The 14,742-nt window shown below is 34.7% G+C and overlaps 2 protein-coding genes across 4 annotated transcripts in view; one reads left to right on the top strand and one right to left on the bottom strand.

The window, feature by feature from the left end:
* LysRS (Lysyl-tRNA synthetase) overlaps positions 1-3,010 on the bottom strand; it is a 202,666-nt gene extending 199,656 nt beyond the window's left edge. The window contains exon 1 of the mRNA XM_067086226.1: positions 1,409-3,010. The gene's annotated coding sequence lies outside the window, so the exon portion shown is untranslated. The remainder of the gene's footprint in view (positions 1-1,408) is intronic.
* LOC136828333 (synaptotagmin-10-like) overlaps positions 1-11,391 on the top strand; it is a 107,473-nt gene extending 96,082 nt beyond the window's left edge. For 2 of the 3 annotated variants that reach the window (XM_067086230.1, XM_067086228.1), the window contains 4 exons: positions 3,923-4,043; positions 4,482-4,653; positions 5,503-5,703; positions 8,301-11,391. In XM_067086230.1, the coding sequence (XP_066942331.1) occupies positions 3,923-4,043; positions 4,482-4,653; positions 5,503-5,703; positions 8,301-8,304 (498 nt within the window). In that variant the 3' untranslated portion in view covers positions 8,305-11,391. Of the gene's footprint in view, positions 1-3,922; positions 4,044-4,481; positions 4,654-5,502; positions 5,708-8,300 lie in introns of those variants that run through there. The other variant, XM_067086229.1, reaches the window with a different exon arrangement.
* The last annotated feature ends 3,351 nt before the right edge of the window (positions 11,392-14,742 follow it).

The following is a 14,742-nucleotide window of genomic DNA, read 5'->3' as shown; positions in this document are numbered from 1 at the left end:
GAAGCCTACCTATATTTTGTTCACAGTCTTGAGTATGTATTTAGCAGCAGGATTATGAAGATTGAAAAGAGAGATAACAGCATTATTGAAGTGCTTGGCTGTTTAAAAGAAATAGTTGCTTTAATAAAGGCAAGAATGGATGAAAAGTTTATTCCTCTTAGTGTTAAACGGTGCCTTAAAGATGATGATATCACATCTCAAGAGATGAAAAAATTCCTACTTGAGGTGGATAACTACTACGTCACTTGCCATGACTATCTTAAGAAATGGGCTTCATCGTTAGAAAGTTTTGATATCTTTTCATGGATGTTATTAGATACACTTCCAGCATGGGAACAAATACAATCGTCTTGTCTAGTGTTAAAAAACAAAGGTGTAAACATTGACGACAACATCCTTTTCTGTCAGTGGTCAACATTTAAAATACTCCTTGATAAACAAATGCAGAGTAAACCTGAAGAATGGATGACCAAGATGTGTCATGAAAAATGGCTTTCTATCCTACAGCAGTTCGACTTCAAAGAACGGTATTCTGAGATATTAATTTTGTGTCAATATTTGTTTAGTATACCTGCGCATAATGCAAATGTTGAGCGTGTCTTTTCTATGATGAGTGCTCAGTGGACTGACGAGAGGAATAACTTGGATGTGACAACTATAGAGGCTATTTTACAGTGTAAGTGGAACATAAATTGTCATTGCAAAGAATTTTACTGGCAGGTATTAGGAAATATGGAACGTCTAAAGAAAGCAAAATCATCTGAGAAATACAACTAAGATAAAAAGTTCAATTTTCATTATTTCTGTGCATACAATTTTCTTATTTTCATTTATCTTCAGTTTTCATATGAAAAAGATACTTTAGTATCTTAATTATTTGTAATGATTACAAATTTTCTGGATTATTTTCCGTTTCTTCAGTTTCTTTATTGTAATTTGCATTAAATATTAGTTTAACAATTTTTTTTTCTTTATATCCTATTAAAATACTTGCTTGATGTTTTTCACTGCGTCTGTATCTATTTATAATATGTTTATCTGGGGATGTCTATGTATTAGAGAGATTTTAAAAATGTCCCGGATTGCTAATCTTGAAATCTGGCAACCCTATATACCCTGGACCCGCAACGCGACCTAACCTAAGGTAGTAAGTAATAATGCTGTATGCAAAGGTAATGAAAATACGACTAAAAGGTCTCAAACTGCTCTTATATACTTATTCAGTTGTTGCTAACTAAATAATTCTAGCCTAATCGTATGCACTATGAAAATTCCAACTATATAAAAGCGTGATTATGTTTGTCCTACTGTGTATGCAACATCTAAAAATATCCTATTGTTACTCCCCACTTCCGGAAGCACATAGAATAAAAAGCTGAAATGGAAACATTCACTGTAAAGCACTTACTTTAATATCTTTGTGGCAGCGTATAAACATTACAAAGCTGGTCTTCAATGACGGGTTGAATAATTCCTTTGAATTCCATCAAATGTATTCCGTCATAATTCACAATCAGACAATATGCTGCACGAGTCGTAGACACACCTAACAATCGATTTCACTTCCACTTTGTGAAATATGTTCCACTCTTCCTTCACTCATCCCAAAAGGTTTTCAAGATGTCAGTGTTTACCCAAAATGGCCACCTGGTAACAAAATTATTTTTCCTCGCGCGGAATGAAATGCAGAGATGCCCAAAAATTATGGTCCAAGAATCTGGCTAAGGCTAGGCCAATACTATGTAGGTTACGGTATTAGAGTCAAAATAAGGAAACTAGCAGTTTGCTTCCTTTGCGAGGAAGGGCTTAAATTGGTACGAAACGTATACTATTGAGGGTTCCTCTTATGTAAATTCATACAGTGGTAACCCTGAAGAAAGGATAAAAAAATGGGGGAGGGGGACGCTTACGGCGACAGCACACTTTTCTGCCCATTTGAAAACAACTGTAGTTTATGAGCCTGGTCCATGAAGTTAGCCTAAAGCTATATCTGACAGACACTGACTTTGAAGTCTTTCAAAGAAAACTTTCTTACACTGACTTTGAAGTCATTCAAAGAAAACTTCTTTCTTAGAATGTTGAATAAAAGTGCCAGCACCTGTTAATCATATCATAAACTTCCACTGCACTGACTAACTTGTGTCTTCTTCTGGTGTCAATTTCCGAATTTTCCGTTAAACTTTTTCGAGCTGTTTTCATACACCAGGAAACTATCTATTAATGAAGTTTGAAGCGAAACTGTTTATTAGTGTATTTTATCGCATGTTCCGAAATAACCACTTGTGAAAAAATAAAAAGTTGAGTTGGGAAACAACATATGCACAGTAATTGAGGCTAATGATCGAAGCGCGCCAAAAATCATCAACCAAACTTTTCTTAGACCTAGGTATATACCAAGTGTTGGAATCTCCTAATCATCATCGAAATCGCCGTTATCACCACTTTCAACATTTTTTCCAATTAATTGAATTATGACACTTTCATCATCATCATACTGACACAATCGAGCTTCTTGTTCATTACTCTTATCATTAAAGAAAATTATGAATGTTTTCCTCTCTGCAGCTCGAAGGTTCTTGGGTGGCGTTTTACTTTTGAAGTTTCAAATTAAATTGATGGACGGCTTCTTCGAATATTACACTGCTTCACCATTTTTACACCTATTCAGGATATTATTTTATCGCACCTGGATTCGTAATTGTAGCTTTCGCGATTTAAAAAGATAAAATTTGCTAAGGAAACACCTTATTGCACGAAGATAACATAGATATTACCGGAGGCTGGCGGACCAGGGGGTGTCTAAAACATCCAGAGAAATAAAAGTACGATTGTGATGTTTCTAAGACGCTTTTGCTGACCAGAGACTGAAAATGAGAGTTCTGTTAAATAATGTTTCAAACCATTGATTTCAACCAATGAGAAAACGATTCGTCTTTAGTGGTTATTGCCCGATTATATACACTGAGCCATCTCACGAGCACATTTAGAACAGAAGATGAAAGGATTCTCCTCTGTGGTTGGTTGGTTTAGAATTAAGCTGGCGTTATGCTAGCTCATTTCCATCATTGCCCTAAAGCAGCCAGTAAGTGTGGCAAGGTGTTGAAGGGGGATAAGAAGCCTAACGTGGACCTCTGGATTCTGCCACTCACTAAAGACCGGATTCTCATCATTCAATGCGTGGGCATGGTTACATCACTATAATCCGAGCTCTCGCTGCCATTTTGGTTAGTCCTTTCATAATGTTGACAATGAGGATGATAATAATGTAACTAAACTGGTGCCGTTGATGATGGCAGTGATACTAATGGTGACAATGATAACGATGATAGTGATGATAATGATGAAAAACTATGATGTCCATAAAGACTATGAGGGGGACAATACTAAGGATACAAAAATTTTTATAATGAATAATGCTCCTGAGGGCAATGGCGATGAAAATGGTGATGAAATTAAAACGACGATGGTAACAAAAATGAGTTGATAACAACAATAATAATTAAAATAATGATCATTTCCTGCATTGCAGATGAAAAAATATTCATATTCACTTTTTAATTAAGATGATCAACAGACCTATTGATATTGCATCAACTCCATTTACATTTTTTCCTGGACATTCACGGTACAAGAGGTAGTGACCTGCTAATATTACTTCAGCAATATCCGTTAAATTTCCTTCTATAGGCAATTTCGATAAGGTAATAAGAAGAGCTGTCGATTTTACGTTGATTAGCAACATTTAAATTTAAATCCCCTCTAAACAGTTATGTACAGACAAACATCTGAAATACGGTTTTTCCAATGAGTAGCTAAAACTGCCCCGTTTTCCATAAGGAGTTGTGACTGTCTAGGAATCTTACAGCTTATCTGAGCACCTATGATATTAAGCAGAATTATTATTATTCTTATATTTTTTCAGGAATCTCGTGAACTTGGCGAACTCATGCTAAGTCTTTGCTATTTGCCCACGGCTGGACGTCTTACGGTGACGGTGATCAAGATGCGCAATCTGCGTGCCATGGATATTACTGGATCATCTGGTGAGACGTTGCTTTATGTTTATGGATATATGAGCATTTGAGGTGTACCTGAGAGCCTGCATGAGTAGGTATGTCTAAGTTTGTCAAAGTGAAGCGCGTAAGAGAGCGTGTAAGTATGTACGTGTATGACAGCATGTGTGCGTGTGTGTGTGTGTGTGCGTGTAGGCCGTTTCGGGTTTTAGACAAAACACGTAGTGAAAAAATTAGAGCTGGATTGCTCTAAGTGCAGACTTTCGCATGTTTGAAATGTTAGAAAGTCGATGCATTAAATTCCACTGGGGTAACAATATAATAGTATGGTGATATTTCCTGCAGAGTTTAGCCCCACTCTTTGGCTTTCATGTTCCCTCAGGGTGCTATCAGGTCTGTGCTATTCCATCGGCCTTACATTTAGAAATTCACTAGGCCCAGATCTCTAAACATTTCACTTTCTTCCAGACCCGTACGTCAAAGTTTGTCTCCTGTGCCGGGGTAGACGAATAAAGAAGAAGAAGACAAGCGTTAAGAAATCAACACTCAATCCCATCTACAATGAGGCTTTGGTCTTTGATATTCCTAACGATAACATCGAGGACGTAACCCTGCTGGTCAAGGTCATGGATTACGACAGGTGAGCCTCACCTGACCCATAACAGTGGTAATGATCTTGGTACTGTAGCCATAAAATTTAAGAGAAGTTGTAATGTTTCTTTTATGTGCTGTGCTCCATGGCTTTAACGTTTCCAGCAGTCATCATCTAGCCTACTGTTTAATTATGCCTAGATTTATTTGTTTATTTATGTTTATTTTCCTTTTCATCTGTATTTTATTATACTTTTAGTCTTCATGTCTTTTCGTCACATTGAGCCACTTTATTCTGTGGAAAATTGCCATACAAGTTTTAAGACCTATTCAACCTTTCAGCATGATAACAAAAATGTGTGAAATAAGAACAGCAAAGTCAACTGGAAATCTGTAAAAGCAATTTTAAAAACACAAATTAAAAGTCTCATAAGAAGACTTTTTAATTTCTTTTTCCCCATATTTTGTGGTCATACCACCTTCGTTGATTATAGAACACACGAATGATAATCCTAGGTCTAGCCAAAGAACGCATCTGTTTAAAGAAATCACGTCATTCTGTTAATTCATGTAAAAACAATAATAATAAAACTGGTATGACTTTTGATAACCCTTGACAATTTGTATTTATTGACAAGTACCATTGTACAGTATTAAGTTAATAACTTATAAAGAATGCTAGGTTAATAGTAAATATTTGGTTTTTGAACAATAGAGATGAAAAACCTACCTAGCATAGGCATTACAACAAAATACGATTTGTGGTTGCCACAAAACTATACATAATTTGTTCTACGTAAACCTTCGGCAACCACAAAACTATACATAATTTGTTCTACGTAAACCTTCAATTCCGTACCTCTGAGGAGACACACATTATGCTGCAGTTTCTTGGCAGGGTCGGAGCAAATGAACTTCTGGGGGTCACTGTCCTTGGAACACAGGTCATTGGACCAGGAAGAGACCACTGGCTGGAGATGTTGGAGTGCCCGAGGAGGCCAGTGACTCAATGGTACCCACTGATGGAAAGTGTGCCAGTAAATCTAGTGGTGTCACCCTCTCGCACTCTCCCACCACCACTTTCTTGCCTTAACTCCACGTAAGTGCTTCATATAACTTGTTGACAATTAATCCATTTCACTGATCAAGTAATCCATTTCACTAATCTGGATATTCCATATTTGTCTTTATAATGTACAATAGTTACCTAACTTATATTTGTTGTATAAGGGAACAGCGATCGAATCATTGGTTGAGTTCTATTACTATTTATGTTTCGGAGAGGGGCAGCTTTTCGAAAATTCAAAGCACCTGTTTTAATCTGTAATACTTTTAACAGAGAAACATTTTTAATGGTTAAAATATCCTTTTTCGAAGGGAATGCCTCACCACGTCACTGGGGACAGATAAATCACCAAGCAACGTGATAAAATTCTAATGACGGATGCAGAACTTTTTTAGTTTTTCCTTTTAAAAATCAGGTTTTCTTAATTTGAAAATTCTAATTTTCTTTAGTTTTACAACATGGTAAACTTACAACTGGTGGAGAAGCTTGGTTGCTTTCATTTTTCTCTCGTTCCATAGTTTTTACTTGGTATTTTGATAATGTTGTCCATGGATAACAAAAGACGAGTGTTCAAAGATATGACAACAAAAAATTGCCATAAGAATAAATGACAGAAAATTGACAAAAGATAAGGCTGGACCATCCGAGGCATCAGATGCTTCCAATCAGATACGTCAGGACTACTAGTCAGCTGATCGAGACTATTTTGCCTCTGTAATAACAGATTTTGATGGGGCTGCTATCGAAAATCAGTTGAGTAAAACCTTAGATATTCATGAAGAATAATCAAGAAAATATCAATAAATGGTACCTTAACATGACAAGAACAATAAAAAGTGAAGTTGCATCTTGGATTATAGTGATGAAAGAAAATATATTACCTAAACTGTTTGAAAAGTGTTCTGTTCTGTGTGTAAAATGCATGAGACGACTTGAATTAAAAATTATTAAAATGCGAGGAAATATGGAAATATAGATGAGGTGCAGAGTTTGCCATTATATTGACAGTTTCAACTCTGGTAATCTTGAGACAGGATAAGAATTGAGTGAAACCAATATAAACTTGGTTTATGAGAGCTTCAAGGATGGAAGGGGGATACACTGGACACAAGAAAGTCTGTGCAAGTTTAGATACTGGACCCTAAGCATGGTTACTATAAGACGAAAGATCACATAGGAGACATTATCTATCTGTAACATGTTTTCCGATATGTTGTTTATCTGTGCCTTGTGGAAAATTACACCACTCTGCACAGGTTTAATGACAGGACCTATGAGGTATTTCAACATGGAAAAGGAAATTGAGAGTAAAATGGTTTTAAATTTCCAAAAGGAGGAAAACCTTGCAGTTTCACTGTGAAAACAATTGTTAGAAGAGGGGGGGGGAAGTAAGACAGAAAAAAGAGAATATGAATGGAGGTACAGTAGGAGGAATGAAATGGGTTGCAGCTAGGGGCCGAAGGGACACTGCAAAGAACCTTAACTAATGCCTACAGTGCACCATAAATACTTGATTAACTGGAAAAATAGCATAGTCAAATTGAAAGCATAAGAAAAGCTTACAGGCAGCTGCTGAAAACAACTCAACCTAGTGATATAAAGTAAATTAGGTTTCCACTACAAAATTTACAAACAAAATCAAGCAAAAGAAAAAGGCAAAGATTACTGAAAGATAATAAAGTTAATTAACATTGAAAATATGAAAAACAAAGCAATCTTGAATATCTTCAAAAATGTAGGAAGCTTTGTGAACTGCAAACAAATTGACTGACACAAAAAGTGAGACAGCTAACCACCAGAACCAGGAGGAGCCATATGTACCATACATGTGCTGCAACAGCTGACCTTCCTATCTACTTCTTTAGAATTTGGTTTCTGGGATTTATGTAGCCACATGAAAGAGGGTGTTACAATTAATGGGTTTGTGATGAAACACAACGATGTTTGTTGGAAATGCAAAAAATGTATCCTTCTTACAATAAGACTATGGGAATAGTCTTAGTAATGCTTTAGAATAAATTATAATAAAATTTATATGAAGATGAATGTTTGAGGCCCCCCCAACTCCTGGGGTTTAGTGCCCAACTTCACATATGCTAAATTTGCATATGTTCTAGATATCTTACAACTTGAGGCAATTACACATGGTTCCTAACCTAAACTAACATTTGATTTAAGAGACATTAAAAAATGTATCACATCTGAAATGGCAGCATAGTGAAAAATAATTATAACAATGTAAATGAATAGTACAGAAGTCTGTTTAGTGGAAGTGTTACTAGGAATATATTTTCTTCCTTTACATTAGGCAAGAAAACTGTCATATTAAGTAATTAGTAGCCTTAAGTCATTTAAATTTTTAACACATCTAAACAACTAAGACTGTGAAACACAAACATGTTTCCTGGCATGGTTTAACATCTTGGCAACAGATTCTATGCAATATGCCCATGACCAGTGAGCTATTGTCTTATAAAAAATAACATTCATAACTTGATTTTGGCTAAAAATGCTGTGAAGAAAATATTGGCAACTTCACATAAAATTTAGTGGCAAGATGCTAAAGATATCAAGTGACTTGCTTGTGCAAACATGAAATTGATTAATAAAAACATTTTTTTTTCTTGCAGGTGAAGCTCAAAAGCATATGATTAATGACACCTTTAGGAATCATTGAAACAAACTGGAAGTTTTGTCATCGTTTGGAGGTGAATCCAAGGATGTCTCGGAAGAGGTACACTTTGATGAATTGAGCATTTGTCGTTCAGTTAAGAGGCTGGTGCTGGTGCCATCTCCCTTGCTTTAGATAAGGCAGAATAGACAGTAAACAATAAATAAAGCTTTATGGTAGTGAAGTCTCCATAGCAACTGCATTTATGGTTACCATTATTACTTGTACTGTACTGACAATCTCTTCATTAGCAAGCGCTGCCCTTCTAGAAATGCTTTGGGATGGTGACAGTTGAGCAAGTTCTATGGCATCTTGCAAGCAAACCTTGCGCCAAGTAATCAATGCCTTTTTCTATATTCATGCAAAATTGAATGCACATTTGTGACAAAGTCACAAAGGTTTGATTATGCACAACAGCAATATAGAGAAAACATTGTTCACTTAATGCTAAGTCTGGTATGACACTAAACATGCCAGAGAATGTGCTTACGTGACTGTCATCTTTAGTCATCTTCCAGAGGTGTTTAATAGGATGTAGTCAGTCTAGTAGATACTAGTGTAATCTGACATAGATTGTCTTGATGTAAAGTTAGGAAGATTAGAATGAAACCTGAATATATCCTATCCTGTACAAAAGTTTTTTTTAACTGAGAAAGATTGTTACCTTAACCTGGTGGCCAACAAACATGTTTTCTGGAATCTTGCCACTGAACTTTGCATGGAGCTACCAATATTTTCTTCTATGTTAACTTAAAATTCAAGTCATTCATATTTCTTCAAGGCATTGTACACAAGCATGAACATGGATGACTGCAGTTTTTCAATCGACATTGGCTCCTTGGCACAAAGTTTGGTGGCAAAATGCTGAAATATGCCAGAAAACTTGGTTGTTTGTCACATTTCAGATAGATAATATAGAAACAGTATACAAACAGAGAAAATCAGGGAGAATGTTTGGTTAGAGATATATTTTTGATGTTACTAGGTCCGTAACTCCTATTTTTTTATTGATATAAAGAACATGGCATGAAAGTTGTCAACGAATTTCCAAGATGGCATTCAAAATTTTGCAGGTAGCTGCATGAGAGGATTTTGATATTTGAAATGTATATTATTTTTTAAAAGTCCATTATTAATAAATAGCTGGCGCACAGTGTAGTCAGCTTCAATTCAAGTGACTCTTGCCAGCTAGATTCTAATTGCTGTAACATAGCAGTGGTTTCCATCATTTCAATTTTTCTGATATTTTGCATTTGCAAAAACACTAAGGCCTTCAAAAAAAAAACAAGAAATTGGCTACCCATTTTTTCCATAAAAAATTCTCATATTCAGATGTTATGAACTGAATGAAATATTGCAATATCTGTTTTGGCATAAATTAAGCTAACAGGGGTTTAAAGTATTTTATTACGAAACAAATAATCTAGCATTTAGTTTTAAATAAAGGAAATCAGGAATACTGTATAAAGTTTGTACACTTGATAAAACAACAAAAAGGCCTTGCATATCTACTAAGTTTCTTTTCACCTATAGCGCAAATCATTGTTCTCTGAATGTTTGACATTGTCTTTGATTATTTGTGGTGTGAGGCTGAAACAAATCTTAGACCAGCTAGACATTCCAAAGAGTTTAATTAACAGGAATAAAGTCTGGCAGAAAATATGAAATATTGTATTGTTTACATAGACACATAAGAAGCATTTACAGCACATGCTTGAGTGAATGAGGTGTATAAAGCACACTTGCAAATGCATACTACATATAGATTTCTGTATTCCATAGACTATATAAATAAAATATGTATGCATGTATGTAAGTACTGTACGTATGTGAATACAGTATTGCCCCTTTCTTTGTAAACTCGATGTCTAAACATGCCATATGAATCATTCTCAATACCAGGCTGAAAATTAGATACATCTGTGTAAAGCTGTGTCTGTAGTAATATTAGTCAAAGGAAGATATTTTTGTTGATCTTACGTACATTAACCTCTAGATAAATGCGAATGATGTGTGCTTGGTACTCGAATGGTCTGGATTTGTAGCATGTTCGTGTTGCGACACAAATGTACTTTACTTTGTATTGTGCAGTTTGGCTTTTCATTATCAGCAGATGAAAACATTCTCCACACTCCTGAAAAACACCTGTAACATTAATTACACTTCAGAATTATGTTAAGATCCGTATTCTGCTGCATCATGGTATAATACATAACATTGTCATGAAAACTGTAACAATGTAAGTGTCGTGTTAGATGTCTACTGTACTCGTAATCTTGAATATGCTTTCTGTTCAGTGGGATGAAGCAGAGATAATCACTGCTTCTTATTTGTACCCAGCATGTAATGGCTGTGCCATGACATAAACCTCTTAGGATAAGCTTGTCCATATCATACTGTGTTATATTTTTATTCAAACTTTGATCTACAATGACAATGCCTTAGTATTCATATCAATTTCATTCTCAGTAATGACAACGCCTTAGTGTCTCTCTCTCTCTCTCTCTCTCTCTCTCTCTCTCTCTCTCTCTCTCTCTCTCTCTCTCTCTCTCTCTCTCTCTCTGTATTTTTCTATCTATTTGTCTCACTCTATAACCTTTAAATGTTTCAGTTCTAGAAATATTGTGCAGTTTATAAAATTTTCATAAAATTATAATAATAATCATATTTGTGTAACTCTTCCTAAGGTGTATCAATTTAAGAGCCTAATTACTTTGGCAGTTTCAAAACTTCTTGATTAGGAAACGAAAATAATGTGGTTCGTTATTGAACTTTTTTCATTTGTTTCAAGTTGACTTGTTAAATTAAAGGAATTGTGGGGGATATTCATATTTCTACAAGAGATTTGCTAAGTGAGATAGCAATTTAAGGTACTGTATCTCTTTCTGTTATCTATGTTATATTTTCCAAGCATGATGTCATGTGCAATTGAATCTTCCATTTCATATACATTGTCTATTTTTATACCTTTTCACTTCCAACAGTAATTTAACATTATGGAATGTAGAGATACATTATATGTTTGACTAATAAAAGAATGTGTAGCATAATACGTGACTTATTTCAAACACTCTTTTGGAAAATTTCTTAAAGTTCAGTCTTTAACAAATATTTTTTTCTCTTAACTGAAGCTTATAATTGAGATAACATACAAAAATATTTTACATTTAAAGGCATTATACAGCAATTTAACCAGACCCAAATATACTATTTTTTTTAATTCTAGGTGGTCTGAAGGAGTTGCTACTAAAGAGAGGAGAGAACATTAATACTGTACACAACAAAGTTACAAAAGTTGCACAACTGCATGGGAGAATCCAAAGGGAAGTAAGGGAATATATTCAAAGTAAAACAGATTGCAACCTGGGACCATCATTAATACAGTACTGTGCCATAAATAGTATACAGTAACCAAAATACTGGGTTAAAATTTCTGAAAAAATCCAATCATTGGATAAAATGAAAATGTTGAAGGTTCTGACAACTTCTTTCAAGAGTTTATATCTGAAACTTGATATTTATTGTTGGTTAAAAGTTGGACAATCACAAAAGATATGTATGATTGTAGGTGTCATCGTATTTTATCTGCAGTCAGGGATTCGGTCATGAGAGTTATTCATGAAACAACCATGGATAGACAAATGCGACCAATTCGAAGATGGAATAATATTACTTTAATCTAATATTCTTTTTATAATGAAGAACAGTATACCAACTTCATATAATTGGTGGAATGATAACTCAATTTACTGAACAAAAGAATTTTCAGGATATTACTCTTTAAGGGCATCTAAGACATTTCTAGAATGCTGTATGTTTCTTGTGATATTCAGGAGCATTGTATTTGGATGTTTTTTGGATAGATAGTATTTAGTATTTAAGTGTGTACAGACACATATTTCATGCATAATCAAAGGAGGGGATATTTTAGTGCTTGAGGAAGTGTTATGTTTTAATTTATTGACTCAAAAATTCTCTTAGGTCTAATGGGAATGGTGGTGAATGAGTGTTTATAAAAATGTATATTTTAGCTTTTTAGTTGGTAAATCACCAGCCTGAATCTTTATTGTAAGATTAATGAGTCTCAATGAAGAGAGGGAGGAGGTTCACCACTTTCAATTTGTAGGTTTATTTTGGGAGGCCTGAATACCCAGAACAATACAGATGCTTAGTCCTTCATTGTGAATTCAATCTAAGCCTTTTAATGCTGGGCAATGTACTTGGCAACCATAGTCTAAATTAGACAAAACATTTGCTGTGTAGTTACATCAGGTTTGATTTGCCATCTTCCCTGGTTGTATTTAATAGTTATTATCATGTTTAATGCATTTTCCCTTTTGGCTTTTATGTATGTGATATGTGCTTTCCAGTTCCAGTGTGTACCAAACCTTCAAGAGATGAATTTTACAGTTTGGCTGAAAGGTATGAGACTGGTTGTTACTGTCACTTTTTTTTTCTGCAAAACATAGTCCTGTAATGGCAAAGGATAAACCAGACAACTGTCTCCAAAATACAACCTGGGGTGTATTTTCAATTCCATTTGAGGAACATTGTCACTCAAAACATAGCCTGTGGGATACTGCTTTCCAGTATATGTATGTTTGAATACATGATATCAATTCAATTTCCACCTGAACAGTGTAGCCTGTTATGAATTTTCTAATGAATAATGATAGGTGGAATATGACATAATTTTTATACCTGTAGTGTTTTCACCACAGTGTATCTTCTTCAGGTACCATTCAATGCCCTTTTGAAGTTAAAAAATGCTGCACCAACTGCTTGGTTCCATTCAGTCCAGTACAGTATAGGTACCACATTGACACTGAGTTTACAGTTTTTCTATCATTATTCAGGTGGCTTGCTAAAGATGTCAGTCTAGTCTAGTCTGATGGATTCCTAAGATCTTTGCCTGGTCTGAAAACATCTTCTTGATCCAAAATTGGTCGTAGAATTGCAGTAAATAACTTCTGGTTATGGGGCTAGATGTTTAATCAATTTGATTTTACCTTGAGTTTGAGCTGGTAAACCCTTCAAATTAATAAAATCTTTTGCTACTTCTAAATTAATAATCTCAGCCTTTGTTTTGTCTTTAAGTTCACTGAATTTTGTTCACTCTGGATGTTTTCCAAGCTTGTTTGATGACATGCAAGGATCATGATCTCTTTGTCCATCATAAGGTAAGGCATGTCTCAGTGGTATTGTGTTTGACCTAATGAAAAGAACTCTACACCTGGGTATAAAAGACTATTCAGCCAGACAAGCAGAGTTCAAATGTTTGACTCTCAGGGAGCTGGATGTGTTCTTAAAATATATCAATATTAATTATATCTTGTCAACTGCATCAGTTTTGTAAAAAAAAATAATTAAACACAATTGAAATTTAGAAGATTAACACAAGTATTAAAAATATTCAAGGAATTTGCATCCAATAATATTTTTGTGAGTTGACTGAAATTTGGGCATTAACATAAAATGTTATTCTTAAAGATGTACTGCATTCTCTACTAACTTGAATTGGTCATTATGGATGTTTTAATGGGTATGACTAATTGTCAAACAGGATAATACCCCTCCAGGCTTATTTACCTATCGTCTGGACAAAGTTTTAAATTACTATAACCATCTGTGGATTTAATCTTCTTTAATCTGTTATATCATTTCACAAATTCTGTCATTGTTCAGTGTAATGGACTTCCACAATGTTGCATAATCATTTACCCTCTGATGTAGTTATTACAGGTACACACTTGACTACCTTACCCACATCACCATTGCCTTAAGTACCAACGTCTAACACTGTTAAACATTTAGTGGCATAAAGAAGTTTATGGAACAGTACAGTATTTGATCTGGAGGACTGGAAAAAGAAATTTATTAAGAACATTTGGCACTACCTGCAGTACCCTGTGCAAGGAGCACTATTATCCCAATACCATTCACAATAGACAACCAACGATACTTGAACTGGACTTTCAACTTTCATTGTGTCCAGATCAAAAGCAAATATAAAATTACTGCACCAAAGAAGTTAAATCACAAAATAGAAATAATCACAGGAAATTGCATCATCATTAGAACTTGACATAAAAGGATAAAATCAGCAGACCTGTGCATGGTCTTTTCACTCACCATATTTTCATTCACCAAATTTTTTCATGTTGACTTGGTCTCTGGCCCTTTCTTTCAGATTCTAGCTCACCTTCCCTGCAGTCTTAACAAAGACATCTAATTAAAAATTCTGCAAAAGAAGTAGCAAAATAAAATAAAGGAATTAAGTACAAATACTCTTCTACAACAACAAAAAAAACCTTCAAGAAAGTTAGGCACAATGGTTGCTGACCATTGTGTTAAATGTTTGTTACTGATTACTGAACACTACTGTCTGTACTTTCTTTTAA

This window comes from Macrobrachium rosenbergii, chromosome 42 (assembly GCF_040412425.1).
Source record: "Macrobrachium rosenbergii isolate ZJJX-2024 chromosome 42, ASM4041242v1, whole genome shotgun sequence".
In the NCBI taxonomy this organism is placed as follows: Eukaryota; Metazoa; Arthropoda; class Malacostraca; order Decapoda; family Palaemonidae; genus Macrobrachium; species Macrobrachium rosenbergii.
Note: the sequence above shows the minus strand (reverse complement) of the source record. Positions and strands in the feature narration are given on the sequence as shown.